General features: G+C 32.4%; 1 protein-coding gene across 1 annotated transcript in view; it reads right to left on the minus strand.

The window, feature by feature from the left end:
- The window catches only part of LOC142351543 (NPC intracellular cholesterol transporter 2-like), a 32,946-nt gene extending 9,073 nt beyond the window's left edge, over positions 1–23,873 (minus strand). The window contains exons 1-4 of the mRNA XM_075403626.1: positions 23,739–23,873; positions 16,948–17,030; positions 16,156–16,244; positions 13,065–13,178 (exon numbers count right to left, since the gene is read on the minus strand). Of these exons, the coding sequence (XP_075259741.1) occupies positions 13,065–13,178; positions 16,156–16,244; positions 16,948–17,006 (262 nt within the window). The 5' untranslated portion in view covers positions 17,007–17,030; positions 23,739–23,873. The remainder of the gene's footprint in view (positions 1–13,064; positions 13,179–16,155; positions 16,245–16,947; positions 17,031–23,738) is intronic.
- Positions 23,874–25,650: the final 1,777 nt, after the last annotated feature.

Here is a 25,650-nt window from a genome sequence, read left to right on the forward strand (position 1 = left end):
GTCGAAAGAAATGGCAGACCACAACGGAAAGAAGTCTTCAGCAGGGTGATCTTGTGTGGTTAGTGGAAGGCAGTGACAAACGTGGATATTACAATCTGGGTCGAATAACCGAAACATTTGAAGGTTCCGACGGAGTGATTCGATCAGCGAAAATCCGAACAAAAGATGGATACTACAAGAGGCCCGTAGTGAAGCTCGCTCCAGTACTTCCAACTGACAATGATGTTTTCACGAAGGAAAACAGGGCCGGCGATGTTGGAGCTGAGCTTAAGGAATAACAAGCTTGCATAGGCGGGGAAAATAGAAACAAAACACTTTCTGATGTCTTAGTCATTTAATAGTTATAGTTATAGTTCTAGTTACAGTTTGTCACGTGAGAAAAAAGAGAAAAAGGGGAAATAACAAAAAGCAACACAGAGAACTCAACGTAGTAGCCGCAGAAAACGGCTGAAAGTATAACTCAGCAAAATATTGCAAAACAAATTGTCTTGAGCAGTAAATAACGTGTTACTGTGTCTTGAACTAGAAATATTCCTGAGCAGTAAATTGTTACTGTGTCTTGTATTCAAAATATTATTCTTGAGCAGTAAATTCTGTTACTGTGTCTTGCATCAACGAATTATTGGAGCTGAAATTCAACTGTTACAACCCCAACTTCTGGTATTCTCAACTTGTGAGTACAAACAGCAAAAGCCAACCTAGGTTTAAATTTAAATATTTTTGCACAAAAAGGTCTTAGACATATATCTTTGTCTTCGATTTGTTTTTTCTATCGGATTGAACTGGTATACATAAAGAGATCCCGTATTGTGTGATCTGTAGCAATCCAGTTCAAATTGATAGTTGAAAAAACTAAGATCAGCGAATAGTTACGAACTAAAATAGTTAATGCAACGGTTAGTACAGCAGAGCGGATATACTGTTACAAAAGCGAACTGCATAAACGAAGTATCCGGACAGATTTTGTAACCACTCAGAACGAACTGGGCGGTGTAAAACTTTCTTTGTGAAACACAAGGAAAGCAGCCGTTACAAGCAGTGAAAACTAGTATTCCTGCAAAAATAGACCTCTGGAAAATTGGTTTTCACAAATACAGAAGCGGTAACGACATATGGTCCTCATTAGCTTCCATTTCTTTAAAGTCTTTCAGAATCAGATTGATTTTCCTTTTAGTTCGAACTAATTCCATTTTCCTACATAAGCACTGCTTCAAAACCCTGCCAGTCGAACTAAAGTTTATTAGTATATTTTAGGTACATGTTTCCGAAACAGGGCTCTCTACAAATTATTGGGGACAAAACAAACATTTATAGAAGTATTTCCTGCTGTTTATTTAGTTTCGCAAAGTTACGGTTAAATTTAATTTAAAAGTTTTCCACTCTTCAGCCCTACTGATGTTTCTAGATTGAACCAGTAACTTGGGAACCTTTTGGGGTTCCTGAAAAAAATCAATACTGAAGTTTCAGAAAAACGGGTTAAAAAAACTTTAACTTCTTTGAATTGTCACAACAGGAAATGCAGTGGTTTTAAAGTGGATCAACTTGAATCCAATCTCTCTTTCTTAAATATTACATCAAAAACTAGTATTCCTGCAAAAATAGATCTCTGGAAAATTGATTTTCACAAATACAGAAGCGGTAACGACATATGGTCCTCATTAGCTTCCATTTCTTTAAAGTCTTTCAGAATCAGATTGATATTCCTTTTAGTTCGAACTAATTCCATTTTCCTACATAAGCACTGCTTCAAAACCCTGCCAGTCGAACTAAAGTTTATTAGTTTATTTTAGGTACATGTTTCCGAAACAGGGTTCTCTACAAATTATTGGGGACAAAACAAACATTTATAGAAGTATTTCCTGCTGTTTATTTAGTTTCGCAAAGTTACGGTTAAATTTAATTTAAAAGTTTTCCACTCTTCAGCCCTACTGATGTTTCTAGATTGAACCAGTAACTTGGGAACCTTTTGGGGTTCCTGAAAAAAAATCAATACTGAAGTTTCAGAAAAACGGGTTAAAAAAACTTTAACTTCTTTGAATTGTCACAACAGGAAACGCAGTGGTTTTAAAGTGGATCAACTTGAATCCAATCTCTCTTTCTTAAATATTACATCAAAAACTAGTATTCCTGCAAAAATAGACCTCTGGAAAATTGATTTTCACAAATACAGAAGCGGTAACGACATATGGTCCTCATTAGCTTCCATTTCTTTAAAGTCTTTCAGAATCAGATTCATATTCCTTTTAGTTCGAACTAATTCCATTTTCCTACATAAGCACTGCTTCAACACCCTGCCAGTCGAACTAAAGTTTATTAGTTTATTTTAGGTACATGTTTCCGAAACAGGGCTCTCTACAAATTATTGGGGACAAAACAAACATTTATAGAAGTATTTCCTGCTGTTTATTTAGTTTCGCAAAGTTACGGTTAAATTTAATTTAAAAGTTTTCCACTTTTAAAAGCAACGTAGGAGTCCCACTTTTCTTGTGGGTTGTAGTGGAAAAACATTTTTTGGTTTAGCTTTTATAGAAAAAAAAGTTAGTCTCTTAGTTTGATTTTTCGCTTATTTGAAAATTTTATTTTAAAACGTCTTTTTTTTCAATCGGATCTTAGAGTTGTCGAATGCTAACGAAAAGCAACGTAGGATTCCCACTTTTCGTGTGGGTTGTAGTGGAAAAACATTTTTTGGTTTAGCTTGTATAGAAAAAAGTTAGTCTCTTAGTTGGATTTTTCGCTTATTTGAAAATTTTATTTTAAAACGTCTTTTTTTTCAATCGGATCTTAGAGTTGTCGAATGCTAACGAAAAGCAACGTAGGAGTCCCACTTTTTGTGTGGGTTGTAGTGGAAAAACATTTTTTGGTTTAGCTTGTATAGAAAAAAAGTTAGTCTCTTAGTTGGATTTTTCGCTTATTTGAAAATTTTATTTTAAAACGTCTTTTTTTTTCAATCGGATCTTAGAGTTGTCGAATGCTAACGAAAAGCAACGTAGGAGTCCCACTTTTTGTGTGGGTTGTAGTGGAAAAACAATTTTTGGTTTAGCTTGTATAGAAAAAAAGTTAGTCTCTTAGTTGGATTTTTCGCTTATTTGAAAATTTTATTTTAAAACGTCTTTTTTTTCAATCGGATCTTAGAGTTGTCGAATGCTAAAGAAAAGCAATGTAGGAGTCCCACTTTTTGTGTGGGTTGTAGTGGAAAAACATTTTTTGGTTTAGCTTGTATAGAAAAAAAGTTCGACAATGAGAATAGTTGGAACATTATGTGCAGTCGCACATAAACGAACCTCCTTGTTTCATTCTGGTTTTAATCTTTATTATATTTATTATTATATTTATGACATTATTATACTTTTATTATTATTTTATACTTTGTCTGGTCTGTTTAGTGTTTCTGTTTTGGAGAGAGCTTTTCGAGCCTAGTTTTTTTAGCTAGCTCTGCTCAATTCTCCTATAGTTGTTTGTTTGTAACTCCGCCGTAGCCGGTCCCCAGCCCGGTTGAGAAAAGGAGGAGGGGAACACACCCAAAACATACTGGAAAATCTCAAAGAGTTGTTCGTTAGTTCAACTGTAGATTTTTTCCGACAGTATTTAACCTATTTCAGCTCTCGAAACGTCCTCTGATCAGACAAAAGTGCGGTCGAAACGTCTCTCCGATCATTTCTTGCATTTTTTTTCCGCTCAAATTCCGATCATTTCTTGCATTTTTGATTCCGCTCAAATTCCGCTCATATCTTGCATTTTTGATTCCGCTCAAATTCCGCTCATATCTTGCATTTTTGATTCCGCTCAAATTCCGCTCATTTCTTGCATTTTTTATTCCGCTCAAATTCCGCTCATTTCTTGCATTTTTTTTCCGCTCAAATTCCGCTCATTCCGGTCAAAAAAATGTAAGGGCTTTGAGCGGAATTTGCTAAACTGTCCGCTCAAATTCCGCTCATTTCTTGCATTTTTTTTCCGCTCATTCCTCGGCCCGGGCTTCACATAGACATCAGCGCTTCAGAGATCATTTGGAGTTTTGGTATACAGAAGAAATTTTCCCTCGCATAAATGTGCAAAAGTTCCAGCGCTGTAAAGGAAGACATATGCTGATCTAAGGGACACTTTTAACATCCCAGGTTGACCAGACTTGGAAAACTTACTAAGGCCTTACTACGGCACCGTATAAGACTTAGAAAAAACCGTACTAAGTCTTGTCAAGATTCCTACGGCACCGTACTACCGCTCTTTTTGGATTTGTTCAGATGCCATGAACTTGACGAAAAGACCACAAATTATCAAGTCTAACCCCGCTTCAATTTTTGATTGAATATACTAAAGCACATTAAGTTGATGTACAATAGACCAATAATAGAAGATTTATCGATTCGCTTTGTTTTTGAAAAAGATTTGTTGTAAACAAAGAAAACCATATATTTGAGATGGTGCGAAAAGTCAATAAAAATGATGATCTGTTTTCTGATTCGTGTTTTTTCTCGGATTTTTGTTTTTTTTTGTTGTTCAATTTTTATATAAAATTATCTAAAATGTGTATAAATTTTTCATATACAATTTGTTAAGATTTTTAAAAGTTCGAATCATCGGGTCCCCGCAAAAAAGATTTGTTGTTCCGACCCACTTTAGTGGAGGAGGAACTATATACTCAAATGGTTTTTTTGTTAAAACAATTTTCGCCGATCGATATAATCGTCGTACAGAGTTGTGATTAGTATCATTAGAAAACCCGTCCAGTAGAATATGGAATTTAAAAGATGTTTTCAATTTCCGTTTTTTAAAGGAATTTATCGAGGTCTAAAGTTTTGTGGATATTAGACGTAATTCAGCTGTTTTTATTCACGTTTTCGATATTTGTTAGTTTTGCTAAAATAGGTTAAAATTGTTATCTGTAGTGTTATCTCTAAAGATAGAGGAGGGTTGCTCAAGAGATCGAAGGCAGTTTTTTCGCTAGAATTTAAGCTAAATTTTTCAAAATTCAGAAATTTTTCGTTAAAAAAGGGACCAAAATTGCTTTTTAGCCCACTTGCTTTAAGCCTGCTTTAAGTAGACAACTTAACACTGCGGCCAAAATTTTCTTAAGCTACAAAAAGTGCTAGTTGTACTACCACTGGATTTAAGACTCTTCTGGAACTATATTTTTGCCAGTTTTTTGCAAATATAAACTTGATAGCTATACAAAATGCAATATTTATTTTTGACAAACCGAAAAATTTTGTTAAAAGATGATCTAGATCGCAACCATTTAAACATTTGAGTGTTTTGTTAGACGCGCAACAACATAGGGGCTGATCTTGATCTCACTAAGGATCCTTAAGATAAAAAAAACTTTTTAGATATTAATGAGGCGCGACCTTTTTATAAAAATATTTTCGCAATGTAAATGATTTGATGTAAATTGCTGAAAAGAAATTCATACATGACTCAATTAATGATAAATACTAATTACAAAAAACGATGCCTTACAAGATTAATTTATGGTTTAAGAGTTAAGCTCATGTTTTTATGGCTCTGACCAATTGTTTTCGTATAAATTTTATTGACTTCTTGAGTTTTGTTTTCATTCGTTATACTTTTTGCAGTCCAATGACTTAGTGTTCTAGATAAAAGATCCAGTTTGATTTTAGGAGATATAAAAATGAACCTGCACATTTCTTTCAATTGTTACCTAATATCTGTTATGACTTTGATTATAGTTGTTTTAAGAAAATATCGGTGAATTTGTAAATTTTGCCAATATTTTATAATATAAATATTTTATAAACTTTGCCAATTGCAGCCTCATCAAAAACAGGCAGAAACTGATTTTTTTTAATAGTCAGAAAACAATGTTGGTAACGGTTTTTTCTTTCACTAATGATTTCTTTGTTTTGATACTACGCGTTTTCAATCTTTTTGATCATTTTTGAGCGTGTTTGCATATTTTTTAGTTCAATTCGTTTCGTTGTCGAATTATCACATTTTTGACAAGTTCAAATGAAAAAAACATAATACGGAAAATTCGCAGCGTTGAAAAAAGGCGTATCTTGATATGTTAATTGTTTTTGTTGAATGATTTATTCTTTTTAGGCTGAGACAGTTAACTCGCAACAACAAAATAAAGACGCTTGTCCTTTTTTTGTTGTTGTTGTTGTTGTACGCCATACACCTGTTGAAAATAGATCTCCATTGCTTCCACAGGACATATAATTTAACCTAGACAACGAATTCAGTTTATAGCTCTCTGTTTTAAGGTCTTTCAAAAAAGTTAAAAGAATTTTTTCAACTGTCTCATTTTTGCTTAAATTTCTGTCACCCTGTATCTCAATCTCACTAATTAGAAGTCTCAATTGTTTTTTTGCTTCAAAATTTTGTTATCGCGCTTGGTTACACGTTGTGACTGATTGCATCGACCGTCTAATTTCATTTTTCAAGATTTCTATGCTGCCCAATTTTTTGGGTTTCTTGTTTTTTCATGTCTATGTAGTCTTTTATAAGGAAACTTTTATAAGTCTTCTTTTGTTGACGTTAGGATGAGAAGAAAGTCATAATTTAGAGATCATGCTTTAATGTCATATACTTATTTTGCTTTGAACAGTGTGAAGTCGTAAAATTGTTTGAAGTTTTGGCTCCTTTACGTATTTGTTGTTATTTTGTTGGGTCGTGACTTAGTCTCATGATTAACAGGCCCAATTGGGTTCCTGAGGTGTTGCAATTAAAACCGTCGCTTTTTAATATCTTAACTTTGTAATGACTTTTGAAAATATTTGTTCTCAAAAACGTGTTTGTGTTTTCGAGCTTCGTAATTTATTTAAATAGTTTTTCGGTCGATTTGTAGCTCAATCGCGGTAAACGCAGGTGACAACCCGTTTCCAGTGAACTATGATTCAATCTTTATAACGGTGTTTTATTGAAACATATGTTTTTCTGCTTGACTACTACTGTTACTACGAGATTTCATAAAATATTAGTGATGTTTATATATTTTTACATTTTAAGGTATTTTTGTTTTCTTTTTAGTTTATAACAATAATCGTAGGTTCCATTGGCTTCGAAATTTTGCGCATTTGAAAATTAGATTATGAAATATCTCAATTGCTTCCTATGGAGATATAAATGATCACTTTAGTTTTTTTATTTGATATCTAATGACATTAATAACTGTGAATATAATTGATTTCAAAAATAGAAACGTATTTTTGAGCTTTGCACCTCTTTGCTCTTTTTTGTCGACCTGATAATCAGTCGCATTGAAGTCAGGTCCCATATTTTTTTCTGAAAAAGTCTAGTTTGAATTGTTTTGTTTAGGTTTTATCTAATTCGAGTTTGATTTTGGTATGATTTGTTTTCATTATAGACATCGAGTTTTGGTTTTGGTCGTAAATATTGATTATTTCTTTTTTTTTATTTTGTCTTTTCTAGTAGTCCTAATATCATCAACTTACATTGGCTTTCTGGCATGGCTTTTTTGTTTCAATTGCTTGTTTTTTGAACGATATGTATGTTTTTGAAAGTTTTTTTTCATCTCTTCATCATTTGGTAGCCAGTTAAGTCAAGAATGTGGATGAGCGCGGTTGAAAAATATATTCGTACGCTTATTACCGAGCCTCCTTGTTGTCCTTCAAAAAACTTTAAATGGTGTGACCGTTTTTGTTCATGCAACATAACGTAGTAGAATTATTAAGAAGGGAAGTTTCGCAAATGTTGAATCACGGTATTACATATACTACTTATAATTAATAGATGTGATACCGTAATTCAATTTTTGCAAAATTTGCAGATTTTTCTACATTTTATTGTAATTTATATTCGTAAAGCCGTCATCACCAGTCCCAAGCCACGAAAAAAGAGGAGGGAATAACACAAATAACATGATGAAAAATATCTTAAAGTTGATTTTTCAAATTGACTTCTGAAATTGAGAAAATCTTCCTACTTACTTTATCTATTCAATGTCAAGTTTTTTGGAAGTCAATGCGGGCGCGTTTCTACCGTGCGCCATGAGTACTCCTTTGGGTAATTTTTGTAACACCGCCATTGCCAGTCCCAAGCCTGGAATGAAAAAGCGGTAGGGAAAAGCCGCAAAGATTATACTGGAAAAACCTCGAAAGTCAATCGTTGTCGTCTTGACAGGAGAAACTTTTTACCAAGACTCCTGGCCTCTTCTTGTTATTTCGCGTTTAATCGTTATTTTACTTGGAAAATCTTGTTATGATCTTTGTGGTTTTCTTCTTGTTATGATCGTAATATGAGCTTTTTGCTTGAAGTTTCTTGCAAAAAACGTTCAAGTTTGTAAGTAACTTGCCTTTTTCTTGCCCAAATCATGCCATTTTCAAATTTAATCCTTCTTATCGAGATGCTACAAATTTCATGTCATTCGTTACTTAAACAGTAGTTGGGTCAGTCTAGTTTTAGCCAAAACACATCAATAAGTTTTTATTTAGAAACCATAGAAAAACTTCATCTCTTCTTTCATACGGAACTCTGTAAAAAGGATATCAAAACATCTTTCCTCTTACTTTCTGCTAGTCGAAATATTAAATAATTTAAAATAGCTTATTCAAAAAAATAATAATTGGCTGAAAATTTAAATTTGGAGTTCATTCAAGTATTTCCCATATTTGTTTCCTAAATTTAAAACGCCTAAAAATACTTGAAAACAGTTTAGATAACGAATTTGAAATTTTTATAGACAATTTTATCAAAATGGTAAACAGAAATGCCTGCATTTCTCGAAAGTTTAATTATTATAGGTATTTTGGCGACCAAATTGTAAACAATAATGTTTTTGCTGTGATTCTAATTGAAATAAAAAGCTGCTTTACGTCAAAAATAAACGCGGCAAAAAAAGAAATCTGGTTGCGTAAAATTTTTTTTAACATGTGAACCAAGACCAACATGATTTTTTCTACTTTGTATCCTTTTGAGATTAAAAAATATTTTCTACCAATTTCCTTTTTTTTTTCTTGTTGCAAAAACATTATGAATATTAGATTGATTTTTCAGTTCTGTGCCTCAGGATATGGTTTGAATTGTGTCTTTTTAATATGGGGTTTGATCATTGTACATCATTCTTGCAATCAAAATTGTTTTTATGTTCATTAAAAGAGTTAAGTTCGGTGGTTAAATATACCAAAATTTAAGTAAAACTAAACTGAAAATCAAGCAGAGTTGGCCAAAAACGAATAAAGATTAAAACTTCAACAAAATCTATACGAGTTGATCTATATTATACAGCAAACTTTAGAGGGATAAAAACAGTTGCCTTTCATCGAAATAGTAAAGATTGATTAACCAAGTGCATGGTTAAAAAAGAATCACGATGCCAACCTTTGATTGATCACATATTGATCACAGATTTTCTATCCTTTCAATTTTATTCCCCAGCAAATAAAAAAGAAAACTTTTTACACATAAAGAAAAGGTTTCATTGAATAAGCAGAAAACAATTTAGCCTAAAGTTGGAAAAAATTTAACAATTGAAGCTAATCCATCTTAGTTCATAAAAATCAGCCCTTCCTTTATTCAAAAACCTTGTTGCTATTTCAAAAATGGTGGTAATGTCAGTTAAAACTCAAAAGCAGACAAAAACGCAGTAGTTAAATTTAGTTTCATATCTTTGTTTTTGTTTTGGCACCAAACATACCCTAGTAGGTTACTGAGAAATAAAATCAGAGTTTTTAGGTTTCAACAGTCGGAAAAAAATTGTTGTGTTTGATTTTAAAAGTAATGATAACTCAATGTATTTTAACTCAACAGTTTTATGCATACTAAATTCTTTTTGTTGGAATTTAAAAAGAGCAATATTTTTGTTCGAAATTCTGTAATATCGTCGGCTTCATTGTTCTTATGTCTATGATAAAAAAATCAAAATAACTAAATACTGACTTTTTTCCAAATAGAAGTGTAACTGCACAGATCTTTTCTATCGATTTTTTAACCGCTTTTTATGAAAAAAACTTCGGTTCGCACTTTTGAATCAACTTTTATTTGTGCAGAGCTGTTACGAAAAGTACTACTGCGCAACAAATTGAAAAAGGAACCCTCTTAAAAAAAGGTAGCCGACACTTTCTTTCGCAAAACCGATCACTTGTTTTTAGACAACTTCGAAGAGAAACAATTTTCACTGAATAGACTTCCACACTGTATAAAACCGAAAATACTCAAGTTTTCTAGTAGTTCAAAAACGAGAGTAGCGAAGATACTAAAAATTCCGATCATTTGTCTCTGCGACTCTGGCTAAGCTCTGGTGTCATTTTCGTTTCGTTCTTGCGTACTTTTTTGATTGCGTTGCTCGGCAATTACAATTGTAGTTTTTTATCTGAATCGAGGAGCTTGACTTTTTAACAAACTACATACTTTAAAAAACATGCAACAGCTGAATATCAACTATTTTTTCCCATACCCAAATCTGATTTTCGATCTATTGTTTTGTTTTCACATTCTATCTTTTGTCCTTCGATCTATTATCCTAACACCAATCCAAATAAGTTAACTTAAGGTTTATTTGCGCCAATTCAGACCTGCAATTGCTCTGTTATGACAAGAGCTAGTAAAACCGCCACTGAGGAAAACTGAAAGCTGATGAAGGAATCGGCACTGAGAAAAATTAAAATCAGAATGATTATTATAATAACAAAGAAATGATTATTACTGAATGTAAATTCTTGTAACCATATGCAACTGGTCATGCCTATTATATCAATCATTTATAATTCCTATAGAATTTATATTTAAACAAGAAGGCTAGGTAATGTGCGTTTGCACATAAAGTTCCGACCCCACTCATCCGCATTTTTGGCATAAATGTCTACCGAATGGGGAATAGACAGAAAACCCCCCAAATATTCAAGTATTTGTCAAAATAAATGTGTATGAACAAAAAGATCAACTCCAACGCAAATAACTCAGTGGAGTAAAAAATGCCAGGTTATATTGATGAGATCTGTCATTATAAAGAAAGCAAGTCAAGACGAAAACCAAAATGTCAAACAACAATAACAACAAACGTTAATTACATCCAAAACATTATGTCAATTTAAAAAAATATTATTAACAAGGTCAAAATAGCGTCAAAGAAAAATGAAACTTAACAAAATAACTTGTTTTTCACTAGAAAAAATATGAGACCACTCCATAATAAGGCTCTGTAACCATTATACAAAAAACGAACAAATACAACTGCAAAGTTAAAAAAAATTGGCTTATAATTTCAAAAAGAATTAATTTCAAAGTATTGAAAACCATTAGATGGCAATTGAAAACATCCAATATGTTTATGATCACATAAGCCTCTATAGGAGGGGCATTATGAGCTGTCGTTATTCAATTTTTTATGTAATTACAAAAAAGAACAACAAATAGAGACAACAAAGTAATATTCAACTAAAACTTGCAAGAAAACGGTGCCGAAGCCGTAAAGCATAATTTGCCACACAAAACATGTTCAATTGAGACTTCATTGAACGGCAATATTGCCATCAGCTATCTACTGAAAACAGAATGCAGGCTAATCTATTCCTCCAAAAAACCTCTCATTATTCAGGAAATTTCAAACAACTGAAAAGACAAAGTAAAAACGATAGTTAGAGACTAATTTGAGAAAAATCAACGAAGCCCTTCGGAAAAGGGGTGTCAGAGTCGTTGAAACAATAATCTATGCCTTAAAAAACTTTTATATGCTCAATTGTGCCTGATTATGAACGCTAATATTGTAATATTTGAACTGTCGATTAGTGATAATGTGACAAAACGATTAAAAAAACTCGTAAAAGGCATAAAAAAAATTGTGAAATCTAAAAATATGAAAAACCATAGAACCATATCTGAACGCGGAAAGCCGCGAAAAGATTAAATTTTAATTTAGTAGAAGGAAAGAGAAGAAGAAGCTTTCTTTCTTTGCAGACACTAAAATTCAAGTTGACTAAGTTGAAGGAAAAATAGTGGCAAAGTTCAAAAAGCCATTGTATATTTGAAAAAAATATATTTTTAGCCAGACGACCAAATCAAAAGGACAACAACCTTCCGAGTAGAGAAACTAGAAATATTTTTGTGGAACTGCTGAGAAAGCCAATTGGACCTATCAACAGTGAGCTTTGATTTGAATTGCTCTTTTTTTAATCAACATATAAATTTAGAATTTTGTTCAAAAATTGACCGACTGAATACAATCCGATCTTTTTTTGGATTTTAGCAATCCAAGATTGGACTACAACCAGCTTGCTTGTTGCTGTTCGTCCATTAAGAACCATCAATTACTTCGATGTTTTTGATCTAGATAATTTGTCAGTTAAAAGTTAAAACATAAAATGCTGCGATTTTGATAATAATAGAGTTAGCAAAAAACGGCAAAACTGAAATTCCAGGATGCTCTCAATGGAAGTGGAAGTAGGGCTAGCTCTCTTTGTAGTTTACAAAGATTGTGTTTGATGTTTTTTTGGTGTGTGTACTTCCGGCAAATTTTATCAAAGTAGACTATAGAAGCTTACTTCGGGCAATTTTGATCAAAAAGGCTGAATTTTGAAATATTTAGCCAAATTTTTGGCCAAAATTAAATCAAATAAATCAACAATACTTTTTTGTCTTTAAAAATAAAATGAACAGTATTTTTGTTAACAATTTTTACATACTTAAGCAAAATTGACTAAAACTCCGGAAAATGTGAATAAAAATATCGCCAATTTGTCTAATGTTCACAAAAATTTAAACCACGATAACTCGCTCTAGAAAACGAAATTTGAAAAAAATCGTTTTATTTCCATATTTTTCGCTAGAGGAGCTTTTTAATGATACCACTCACAACACTCTACGATGAATATATCGATCGGTCAGAATTGACTGAACAAAAAAACCATTTGAGTATATAGTCCCCCTCAAGAGAGGTCGGAACAAAAAAATTTAATAATCTAGTATACATAACTTGGTTTTAAAAATTATCGTTTTCTTTCTTAATTAAATTAGTAAAGAAAATCACCCAACATCAATTCATCTCCTGTACTGATCCGCTTATTTGAAAAATAATCGCAATCAAGTCTTCAATGTATTATGTTTGCCAAAAAAAGACAAAAGTGTTGAGTGAGTGCAATTTGAATACTAACTTGAATTGAAGTTGATGTAAATGGAGACATTTTGTCCTTTGTTCACAGCACAGGGTCCTCTGGGTGCAAGAGCACAGGGCTCCACGTACACAGCTGTGGGCATGAACAGACCTCCTAAAATTTTTATGCCAATTTTGCCAAATGATGTTTTCATGTGAACTTAATAGTATTACTGATGCATCATCTAGAGTAAAAACGTTAACTAATAAAGATGATAATTAATTATTCACATTTCATACATATTTCTTGCATGTTTCCTACGCAGATGCCTTTCAGGGTACCTTACAGATCTGATAAGACATTAGTCGATCTTCAACAATAAAACTTCAGAATATCAGATGCTACAATATAAAATTCATTTTATCTGATCTTGAAACATTTTCATCTTCTCAGCCCTAAAAAGATGAACATCTCCTATTAAATACTTTCACATGACAAAATAGCCAGCCTATATTACCGCCTTACATCTTAAATTTGTAACACCATCATTTGTCAAACCAAAAAGAATAAACAAAAATGGTCTTCGACAGCTTAAAAATTATTTTCAATTAAAAATACACGACTTCAAAATTTCTCAACTCATTCTTCAAGGGTTTATTCCGTTTGTTTTTTCCTTAAATTTTTCTCCACAAGACTAAGTCATAAAAAGCTGTTGATACTCAAGAAGTGTCCGAATGTCTTGGAAAACTGCCGCAATCAGTTTGTCTGTTGTTCTGTAGAAAATTTTGCATTTTGTTTTTACAAAGCGTATCAATACATGTTACGGTGCTTGTTCAGTTAAACTGATAATGAAGAAATATCTTATCAGAAATTACAAGAAAAAAATCTCAGCAGCATGAAATCTTTATTTTATATTTTTTTTTATCAGATCTTAATGATGAAAATTCCAGAATCAAATGAAATGCTTTGTTATGGATGTTTAACATATATTAAACATTCTGTTTGTTCTCTGGGATTTTAATTCTATTATCTATTTTTGTCGTCCTAACGAGCACAATAAAAAGCTTTCAAATAATATGGGAAGAAATTATCTCTGAGTTACTATTTTATAGACAGGTTTTCGAATTTTTCTTCTTGTAACGAACTGCAATCAAAGTCAGAATAAGTATTAGTACCATAGTGGGTTAAATAATTTTTGTTCATAGGACTAATCATATAAAAATTCAGTGTGTAGTGTGAGTAATGTGAAGTGGAGGGGGGATGAATACAATGTAAGAAGTTATTGAGTACAATAAAATTGAAAATTTTGAAGAATGCTTTTTCTAAGTGTTTTCATTTGAAGAGCTACCCAATATATTTAACTTTAACACTGCAAAACAGTTCAAATTAAGTTGATGTATTTAAATATTTCAGCATTTCATGCAAATACCTCATAACTCAAACGCGCATTCCCAAAAAACGAAGATTCTTGACAGTTAGCGAGATTCAATTGAGTGGAAAGTTTTTGATCTACAAACAACAAAGAATTGAAATCAATTTACGATATTTATTGTGTATTTTTTGAAAGAAAATCACATATATCAGAATCCACATTTACGCATGAATATGACAAATGCTTTTCTTCAATCCAAAATAGAAAATATACTTCTTGTTTATATTAAAATCTTCAGATCGCAGTTCTTCTTGGAAATGGTTGGTGCTGTGAACGAAATAAATCGAACATTGCATATTTTTGTAATCCAAATTTTGCGGAATTGAATCCGGATAAACATTTTTTTAGTAAACATACGAAGATGATCTATGGTTCATATAAGACACTTAAAAGCCTTGCATGACCTTGTCATGTTTTGGAAGAGCCATATACGATATTGGTATGATTATATATACATGCTCATTATTCTCTAGCGATGATGCTGCAAATGCATCACCAATAGAACGGTGGTTACCAGTCGCAACAACCAATCTTCCTCAAAAATTGAAGTTAGCGAAAACTGTTGTACAGTGATAGTTAATGCAGAAGTTTGTCATTGCATTTAATTTTCCATAAGATGGGGATACCGGTACAACAATGAATTTTAAATCAGAGAAGAAAAATTGAGCAAAGCTAATGTATTGATAAGCTTGGCTTCGATCTGATACAGACGACAGTATTCATTTTTCCCCGGAAACTAACTGTTTCAGTCCATATATACAACAGATAAAGAGATCGGGGCACCTGAAAAATTTCGATATATGCGAAAGTTTGACTATTAAGATGTGAAAATATAACCGACTAAACGTCGGAAGAATTGCTCTCGAGCGACTAGTGGGAGCTCTACTCAATTGCAGCGTGCTTCAGTGGGAGGGAGGGAGGGAGGGAGTGAGGGTGGGAGAGGAGCCTAAATGGGACAAAGAAGTTCTATAGTGGGCTTCAAATAACCATATTAGAGGTTAACATATACCACTATTAAGACTTAAAGTGAAAAATGGCACCAGTTTCTGCGCACTTTTCAGTTGAATTTTAGTATTGAATTGCCACCAATTGAGTTCAGCTGCTGGAAATTGTGATTGAGAGAGAATTGCAAAGAGTCAAGGACGTAAAAGTCACTCGAATAGTCAAAACTGTCAAGAGAAAATTTTGCATAAAAAAGATACACAAGTTTACAATAACTGCTTCTCTGCGAGATCAATTAAGAATTTATTGTAGTTTTAATTAAAGAAAACTTTAATTTTATGTTTTCTAAGGTTCCATAAAACCATATATGACTTAGTTTAGTTTCTAAATGTCCCATATGACTTTATATATTCGCTAAGATCCGTTTGTGGTTGTCTTCACAGGAAAACCGATATCTGGCCGAACTACGGTCAGTCGTAAACCCATCTCTGAAAAGATTCCTGTTCATTTGAATTAAGCTGTTGAAATTTGTAGTGTTGACGGTGATAAGGCAGTTCAATTTTGCCTCTGGTTCCGACTTGGACTGCCTTGGAATGCGTTCGATTTCACCCACACTTTGTTTTCAAGCTGCTTGCTTTTATTATATGTTGGCGCCCGAAAATGATTTAACAAAATTTTACTGAACCTCAGATTAGTCGTCACTTTTCAATCATAATTTGTACCTGATCGACCGCCTTGGAACAATTTAACCTGGACTTTTACTCAGTCAAAACTAACCGCAGTTTCCGATATCAATAGGAATTGGGTCCATTTCATTTCCACACTTTCTCACAAAATTCTCTTTCTCAATTGTGGCTGCTGTACATCTAAAACAGCAAAAAAAATAATTGAACAATCACATGATGTAGTGACGATTACTTATTCTCATTCAAACACAAAATTTTGCACCCCAAACCGATTTCCCAAACTATCCGTATCTATTAATTTGGGCCTTAATTATGTTTTATGGGGGAGGGGAGGGGGGGGGGGTAGGGAGTTTGAACGATGAGGGCTCTATTTGAGAAGATAGCGTGATAACCGTCAACTTTTGGGGAGATCTTTTTTTTATTTATAAGGCGTTTTATTTATAACACTCTTTTAAAATTTATCGAGCGTTTTTGAACGCAAGCGTTTCCGGGCGTTTTTTTTCAAACGCAATTTTTGAAAATGTAAAAAACGATTATGCCTGTCAAAAAATTAAGGTTTTGACCAAAAATAACAATAAAAACGTTATTTTCTATAATTAGAACAAATATTCAACTATATGGTCAGCAGGTGCAAATATGTCTTTAGAATACGATGGAAGGTTAAATGAATCGGGGGTGAAAAGCAGAATAGAACCGTTAGACCCCTTCAAATGGTTCACGTGAACTGTATTGCAATGCTGCAGCATACGTAATGTACGAGATTCTTGGAAGGATCTTGCAAGTTTTGACATTTTTGAATCCGTTCATTACTATGGTAAGCGATAGTGGGAACAGGTAGAAGGCGGGTACATGTAGAAAGATTCAAAAGAACAGGGACACTCACATTTGAAGACCCAGAACCGCCAACAGACAGGCCAAAACTGCAACATTTGATGTCATCATTAATCTCCGATAATCAGTGTAACGCTTAAACATGATGCTATCAATTAACATGTGATAAATGAGAATTGCGTACGTGAATCAAAATTAATAGTATGTACTAAATATCGATTGTTTTCTCAGTGAATCAGTTTATATATACCTCACACTCCTGAAGCAATGTGAACAACAATGTTTACCAACAAAATAGACATTCAACTATTGTGGTTTTCGGGACCCAAGATTACCTGAAATGCGAAATGCGAATTACCCGCGGGGCACGACCAAATGATTATATTGCTAATTTAATAATCTTTATTTTATAGAAAGATTAAAATCGGGGTTAAGAGATAGAGGGTTTAAATGATACAGGGGTGAATAAATCGGGGCTAAATGATAGGGGGTTAAATGAATAGCGGTGAAAACGCGGGACAAGTTTGTAGCACTTATGAATTAACAAGCTGACCGTAAATGAGATCAAACCAGCTTTAATGGCTATCTTCAATTCGATCACTTTGATCGTCAACTGCGGCCCACTAAATGACGCTCCTATAAAAGTTTTGTCTATCCTAGGATTTTGATCTGCATGACCCTGTACTCAATTTTCTGTGGTGCAAAATAGTCTGCCAAGAGCACCCTGCTTTTTTGGATTTCTTCATCTGACTGCAACCAGTGAACTCTTAAAAAGAAATTTTATCTGCTAAAAAAATATTTACCGCCCCTATCCTTCTTAAGATGCTTGATCTGATGAGAGGGATCCATGAAGAACATTGGAAGGTTCAGAGAGTAAATCATTTAAGAAGGAAGACCTATTACTTATATCCGACAGTCAAAACCGAGAAAAATACAAATATTACTCTCTGATGTTCTAAATGAGTTTGACTTGAGCAGAATCAAGTATTGAGTAGAATATCAAGAGGAAGATTTTATCGATCCCATTAGAAATATATTAAAAACAACCCGGAAAACTTCGTTTTATTTCAATAAAAAAAATAAAATTGGCCTTTTTTATGAACGCATTCATGATAAAAACATTCTCAACACTCAGCATAAATTTACGGTTTTTTACGGTTTTGCAACTTTTTTCATTTGTGCAACTTTTTTACGGTTTTGTCTACTTTTTTCATTTGCTAACCCAACTCTATAATATAAGTGAGAGTATACGGAACGAAGAAGTTTAGGGCAACTGAAACTTCATTTATGAGCGATGAGCGGTGATTTAAGTAAAATTACGTATAGTTAAAAAATGTTTCCTAACTGAAGAGCACAATTTAACTAATCAATTTTTTTGGTGGAAAAAAAAAGAAAAAATGCTGATATTTTTCCCGAATGCTTTTTCAATTTTATTCAAATAGATAAAATGCAAAAAAAATCAAGCTTCAAAATCGAGTATATGAACGTACATACTTTGATTTCTACAGAACTCAACGGAATTTATTGAAGATGACCTTATATCTTTAAAAGCGAGCTGTAACAGATACCAAAGATTGTTATCTGCAGATTGCAAAAAAAAGAAATAGCGAATGTTAGGGAACATTTAGGATCAAAGTCATTAAAATGCTCGTAAGTGAAGATGAAAAACATAATTATATCAAAAAAATTACTCTGGAAAACTGATAATTCGCAGTAAATATGGGAATATTTATATTTGGCTAGACTTAAAAATAACTCTTACAGTGGATTAATTTACTGTTTTTCATAAACATTGGGGATGTTTATTTTTTTTATATCTCGTTACATATTGAGTTGTTCTTTTTGCAAAATGTTTTTTTTTGCAATTTTGTTGATGAAACTACACAATCTCAAAACAATCACTATTCAAATTTTGTATAAAGACTTCGAATAAATATGATCTTCAATTGTTTTTCAGTCTGACTTGAATTCTTGTTTCATTCTAACTTTAACCCCCTTTACTTCTTAAGCCTGTGAGAATAACTTGGCTTGCCCTTAGAAAATAACCAGATCGATGTTTGACATCCTGTACCTATTTTGAGTTTCTTAGTCAGTGCTGTAAGCCATGGCCACCAAACGATAAGAGTTTTTGCAAAATCACCAAAATATACATTACTTGAGTGACAAGATTTTCAATAAAAACTGACGAATGTCTCTACACCATTAATAAAAAAAACTCTCAACAAACTTTTCTATGATTGTAGTTAGTTCCAAATTATTTTTATTTTTTTCCGCAAAGTTTGTATGAGGTAAAAAATCAAGTTTGCCTAACATAACAATAATAATAATTTTTAAATGGAGCTACTGATCCGAAAACAAACTAAAAAATTTATATTGCATTCTCTGTTCTGATAAACTTAGTTGTTGATTAAATTAGAACAATTTTGTCAGGAGCAAAAAATTTCATTTTATCAAATTAGATGCAATAATATTAATGTGAAATCGCTTCTGAAAATTTTAAAACCAATTTATCAACAGAGCACAATATTAGCTCGGTATTTTGACAAAGGAAAAGCACTTGCAATTAGGTCTGCAATCAGTTGAAACATACATTATCAAGATATCAAGTCCCTCCTAGTCACAGAAGAAAACTGAAGTTGTAGAGCTTCAAGAAAACTTTGGTATATTGATTTGAAGATGCAAAAGCGTAGATATTTTAAACCATTTGTAACCAATTTTGTTGGATCAGTTTGCTTCACGTAAATCTTTCTTTGGGTTTTATGGTTCAGCACTATAATAATTGACTGAAAGTTTGACTTGAAGCTCGAGAAACCGACAATATCATTAGGAAATGAAATGGTCGGTTTCTCGAGCTTCAAGTCAAACTTTCAGTCAATTAATAAAGTGCTGAACCAAAAAATTAGTTGTATAATGTTAAACTTGCTGAGAGTATTTTGCTACCAGTTTCTTCCATTGACAAAATATTTTCAAGGGATTCAAATCTTATTCATCTAGTTCTTTTAGATGAAATAAATTTAGTTTAAGGAGGATCTTGGTTTAGCAATTGTCGCATCATGGTTCCGTCACGCCATCAAATATATCACCGGAACACAAACGTCTAGTCTCAAAATTAAATCAACATTTGTATTTTCAAAAAATCTGTCTCGTCTTTTTCTTGTTCATGTTTCGAAAATTTTTGCCTTCTTCTTTGAAAATCTAATGGCTTGCGTTCATCTTGGATTTGCTCCCCACTCATTTTTTGAGACAAATATATATTATAATTAAGATAGAGTGTTCCCTCTCATTGGATGACCTTCCCTATAAATGGAATTTGAGCATGTTTATTTAATGCTTGTTTGCTTAAAGTTTTGTTTGTGTCTAAATTAAGTTTTTGTTCATTTTTTACCTTAAAAGCTAAGCGTTGATAAGAACATTGTTCGGTTTGTAGAGTCTGACGTAGAATCTGATTATTACTCACAATCTGGAGTTTCGATATGACTCCTGGAAAATTATTATATAAGTTCCTTCATTTTTTGTTCCGACCCCACTTGTGGGGGGGGGGGAGGAACTATACACTCAAATGGGTTTTTTTTGTTCAGTCAATTTTGGCTGATCGATATATTCATCGTAGAAAAATGTGAGTGGTATCATTAAAAAGCTCGTCCACGTAGAATTCAAAATTAAAAAGATTTTTTTGAAATTCGATTTTTTCGAGGAGTTATCGAGGATTGAAGTTTTGTGCGAAAACGGGATAATTAGCATGATTTTGGTCACATTTAGTTTAACTTTTCTTCAAAATAAGATCTTTTTAAATAAAAATATTAATTCAAAATTTGATTTCAAGCCACAAAATCAATCAATTACGAGACCCTAATAGACAAAAAGCAATTAAAAGTCTAATTATGGTCTCATAGGGAAGTTAACTATCAAAAAAATTCAAATTATTTTTTAGAGCTTTTTTTTAGAAATTTTTTATTTGTTTTTTGTTTTCTTAAGTCACCTAGAAACTAGTCACTTCTCATATCGATGCTCCGTCAATTACAAACCTGATTTACAGTCTAATGAAGCCCAATGAACAAAAAATTCGTTTTCAGGGAATCGCTCGTGTATTTTTCTGGCTTCGACTCTTAGTTTTCGTAATTTTAAATGAATTTCTGATTTCCTTTTTGAGGTTTTATTAAATTTTTGGAGTCCTATTGCATAGACTCTTTGACTATAACTGCAATAAGTTTCGTAAGGAACAATAATTGAACCTATCTAGAGATTTAAGTGGACAGCTAACGGCTGTCAAGACTTTAAAAGTGATTTTTCGAGATTTTTTTTAACATTAACCGATCATAAACTTCTTTTCGTGAACTGTAAGTCAGTCTCAGTAATGAAAAGACCCCATTACGTTCTACTGCATCCGAAATTAATCTGGTTAGTGGCTCTATTTTCTAACTATTCGTTATATGACTTCAATGCCACAAGATTTCAAAATTTAAAAAAGTTTCGATATTTTCTTATTATTAGTCCCTCTAGAAATTATATTACATTATCTTGATACTGATATCTCCCAGTGGCTTAGAGAAATTGTTCAATGGATCATGGTTAAAGTTTTCAGAGGAAAGCTTATGGTTTAAATGGCTTTGACACTTTCGTCTCGCACTTTTCTATTGAAATTTTGGTTTTTGTCTGTATTTGTTGTTGCTTCCATAGCCATAAGACTTATTGTGATGCCTTATTGAATACCTATGCACGAAAAATATCTTTGTCCTCCAATTGAGGCATAACTGAGCGTATTTATTTTTTTTTTGGTTTAAAGCTATTGAATTTAATGTCTGTTAGGACTTTCACTTTAATGATTTTTCGGGAAATTTTTTTAATATTAACCAGTCCTAAACTTATTTTCGTGAACTGTAAGTCAGTCTCAGGAATGACCAAACCCCCTTATTTTCTAAGTCAGCTAAAACTAATCTATTTAGCGGTTTTATCTGCTAACTATTGGTGTTATGACTTCGATGCACGAATTTTAATTTTTTTTTAGTTTTAAGATATTTTTTCTCATAAATTTGGTTCCTTTTGAAATTTCAACACATTATCCTATTTCTGATTGTTGAATTGGATTAGAGAGGACGTTAGAGGGATCATACATAAAAGTTTCAGAGAAAAGTTTATGCTTTGAACGGCTTCGACACTTTCTTCTCGCACTTTTCTACATAATTTTTGGATTTTGCCTGTTTTTGTTGGTTTTCATAGTCAATTTTTTATGGTAATGTCCTTCTGATGACTTATGAATGACAAATATCCTTTTTGTCTCCTCATGACTTAACATAGCGTCTTTATTAGCTTCCGTTGAAAGCTATTGATTTTAATTGCGTTGATACTACGGGTATTCTCAAAAGTTTCGTGGTTTTAATGTTTTTTTCATGTTTGTTGATTTATTGGAGTCAAATTGTTAAAAAGAAGTATCCCGTTGCTGTTAAAAAATTATTTGAAAGTAGAAAAATTTTTACTGAAATTTCATTTCTTAATAGCTTCGACAATTTTCTCGCTCAATTTTTTTTTTGAATTTGCTCTCTTGCCTGCGTTTTTTATTCTTTAGGTAGCCGTAAAGTGTTGACCATTCTCATCAGCTTGTAATTAAAGATCGAATAAATTATGTTACCCAAAGCAGTTAGTTTATAGCGAATAGTTTTGAAGTTTATGATATTCTAAGTACTTAAGATTTTAAAGGATTTGTCATTTTTTCAGTTTTTTTTTGGTTCTTTTTGTCAACTTGTGACTTTTTCTCATCATTGAGAGGTCCCATACAATTCCCTGTCTTTTAAAATTAACATGTTTACCGATATTTTGAAATAAAGGATGTTTTGTTTGTTGGACAAACTGCGTTTTGATAAAAAATTATGTGAGTGGTGTATTTGTGTTCCTTTAGAAATTGGAATAAAAGTGCATAATTATCAGACAATAGCTAATGATTTCAATGGCACCAATAGTTTGTGTTTTCGGATTGTTTGTAAATTGCTGATCGTAATTTTTTTAGTGTTTCTGCTTCTTTAGTCCATTCCGATGGCCTAGTCTAACCAAAGTCAGGTCCTATTGCTTTCATTAAAACTTTTTAGTAAATTTATCACGAGTTATTTCGTTAAAAGCTATTGTTTTTTAAGACTTTTGAAATTATTTGGTTTAAAAAAATGTTCATTATTTTTTGAGTATCGCCTCATTATTTATTCTGTTTGTCGACTTGTTACCTAGTCTTATTAAGGAAAAATACTATTTGCAGCGTAGTTCGGAAAAATTAAATCTGTGTAGTTAGGGTTTTGTCTGATTGTAATTTGACGTTGATACTAGGTGCTTTAAATTTTAGATATTGAGTTTTTGCCGTGCAATTTGTTTTTCCTTTTTGTTGTTGTTGTTTTTTCTTGTAGTCTTTTTAATGGCAGATCTCGTTGTAATGAAGCATGGCAATATTTAATTCAATTATTAGTTTGGTTGTGTAACAATTTTTTTAAACTCAAACATTTATTTTTCTTATCTCAATGTCAAAAATTTAAGTTAAAAGACAGTTAAGTCGAAAATGTAGATGATCGCGGGTCGGAACATCATGTGCGAACGCACATTAACGAAAAACCTTGTTGTGTTTTAAAACCAAACATAGCGGCGGGTTTTTGGTTTCAAACAATATATAATAACGATTTATATGTTTAAAATCAAATATATCCACATCCTTCCTGTGGAAACAGAAGACTGCACACCAAATTTACGCTGTTGCAATTTCAACTAAGCCAATTTTTTCCTAAGTATAATATCGGCCATTTCAGAACCGCGGGTAGCCTATATGTTGCGTTTCGATAATTTTTGTACCTTCAAAATAAGTTGTTTTACCTTAAATGATTTAAGTCGATGGATCTGAAATGCGAAGAAGTCAAGCTTGAATAACTATTGAAGAAGAAATTTAGAGCAGTCACAAAAGATAAACAGCTTTCAGAAGATTATAATATCAGGTGACATTCACAATACTATCTTATATACATATCAAATTAAACGTCGAAGCTTCTTTTGATACGTTTGTTAGTTTTGCGACTTTCTGACATGTTGCTTCGAATCTGAGATATACAAGGCATGAAGATTGTAAAGCGAAACAATTGGAGGTCTATGGTGCATAATAAATAAAACTACTATTTAGTGTCATCTAAAATTGATACAGAGTGACGAGTTGAACTGGGAATAATTGTTCCGACCCCTCTTGAGGGGGGAGGAACTATATACTCAACTGGGTTTTTTTTGTTCAGTCAATTTTAACCGATCGATATATTCATCGTAGAGAGTTGTGAGTGGTATCATTAAAAAGCCCGTCCAGCGTAGAATATGGAACTGAAAAGGTTTTTTTGAATTTCGTTTTCTACAGAGAGTTATCGAGACTTGAAGTTTTGTGAATAGTAGACGGAAATCCGTTGTTTTTACTCACATTTTCCGGATTTTTGACAAAATTTTCATCAATTTTGCTAACATTTGTTAATTTTTATAATGACAATGTTGTTGGGTTTACTTTTCAGTATAGCAGAGGCTTGCCGATTGGTTTTATCCGAGTCTTTTGATTATCGTGGTTTCAATTTTTGTGAATATTAGACCGTTTGCGTTATTTTTACTCAACTTTTCCGGAACTTTTGTCTAAAATTTTGTCAATTTTGTTAAATCATGTAAAAATTGTTAACAATAACACTTTTGAATTTGTTTTTACAGACAAAAAGTCTTGTTGACTAATTTGATTTGATTTTCGTAGCTAATATTTTGGGTAAAAATTTCAAAATTCAGCCTTTTTGATCAAAAATTTCACGAAATAAGCTTCTTTAGTCCACTTAGACAAAATTTGCCGGAGGTTCACACCCAAAACAACTAACACAATCATTTTAAACTACAAATTGAAACCAGTCCTACTTTCACTTCTTTTTAGAGTAGTCTGGAATTAAAATTTTGCCGTTTTGCTCTAAAACTTTTTACTCTATTATTATCAAAAAACGGCATTTATTTCAGATCTTTTAACTAATAAATTATCTAGATCTAACACATTCGAACCAATTGAGTGTTCGCAATGAAAAAACAGCAATAACAGGGCAGGTTTTGGTCCAATCTTGGACTGTTACAGTCCAAATATAATTCAGATTGTAATGGGTCGGTTTTTTAAATTCGATCTTTTTTATGTTAATTAAAGAACAGAACAATTCAAATCAAAGCTTACCTTTGATAGCTACAGTTGACTTCCTAGTTGGCTCTCAATTAATGTATTTGTGTTTTCAATGGAAAGATTATGGTCGTTTTGACTTATAAAGATGTTTGATTTTCAAATAAACAATGGCGTATAGAACAATCCCACTCTTTCTTCTAATTTGGACATTTTGTAGCTTGCTGTCTGCAAGAAAGAATGCTGTTTTAGCCTCTTGGTTCTACTGAACTGAAACTTTTCATGTTTCGCGGTCTTACGCGTTGAGTTATGGTTTTCTGGCGCTGAGACTACGAGATTTCACAGTTTGTTTTCGATTTTAAGGCATTGTCCCTTTTTCACGTTTTTATTTCGTTTTGTCACAATATCAAATAATTACAGTTCTCATATTACAATATTGGCGTTCAAAAAAGCACACAATTGAACATAGAAAAGCCATAGATTATGGTTTTAATGGCTTCAACACCCCTTTCTCGAAGAAATTAATTGAATTTTTCACATTTGTCTTTAACTGTAGATTTCACTTTGCCTTTTTAGTCGTATGAAAATTCCGGGATAATGACCAGTCTGCTTGAC

Source organism: Convolutriloba macropyga, chromosome 13, assembly GCF_964194025.1.
Source record: "Convolutriloba macropyga chromosome 13, txConMacr16.3, whole genome shotgun sequence".
Lineage (NCBI taxonomy): Eukaryota > Metazoa > Xenacoelomorpha > Acoela > Convolutidae > Convolutriloba > Convolutriloba macropyga.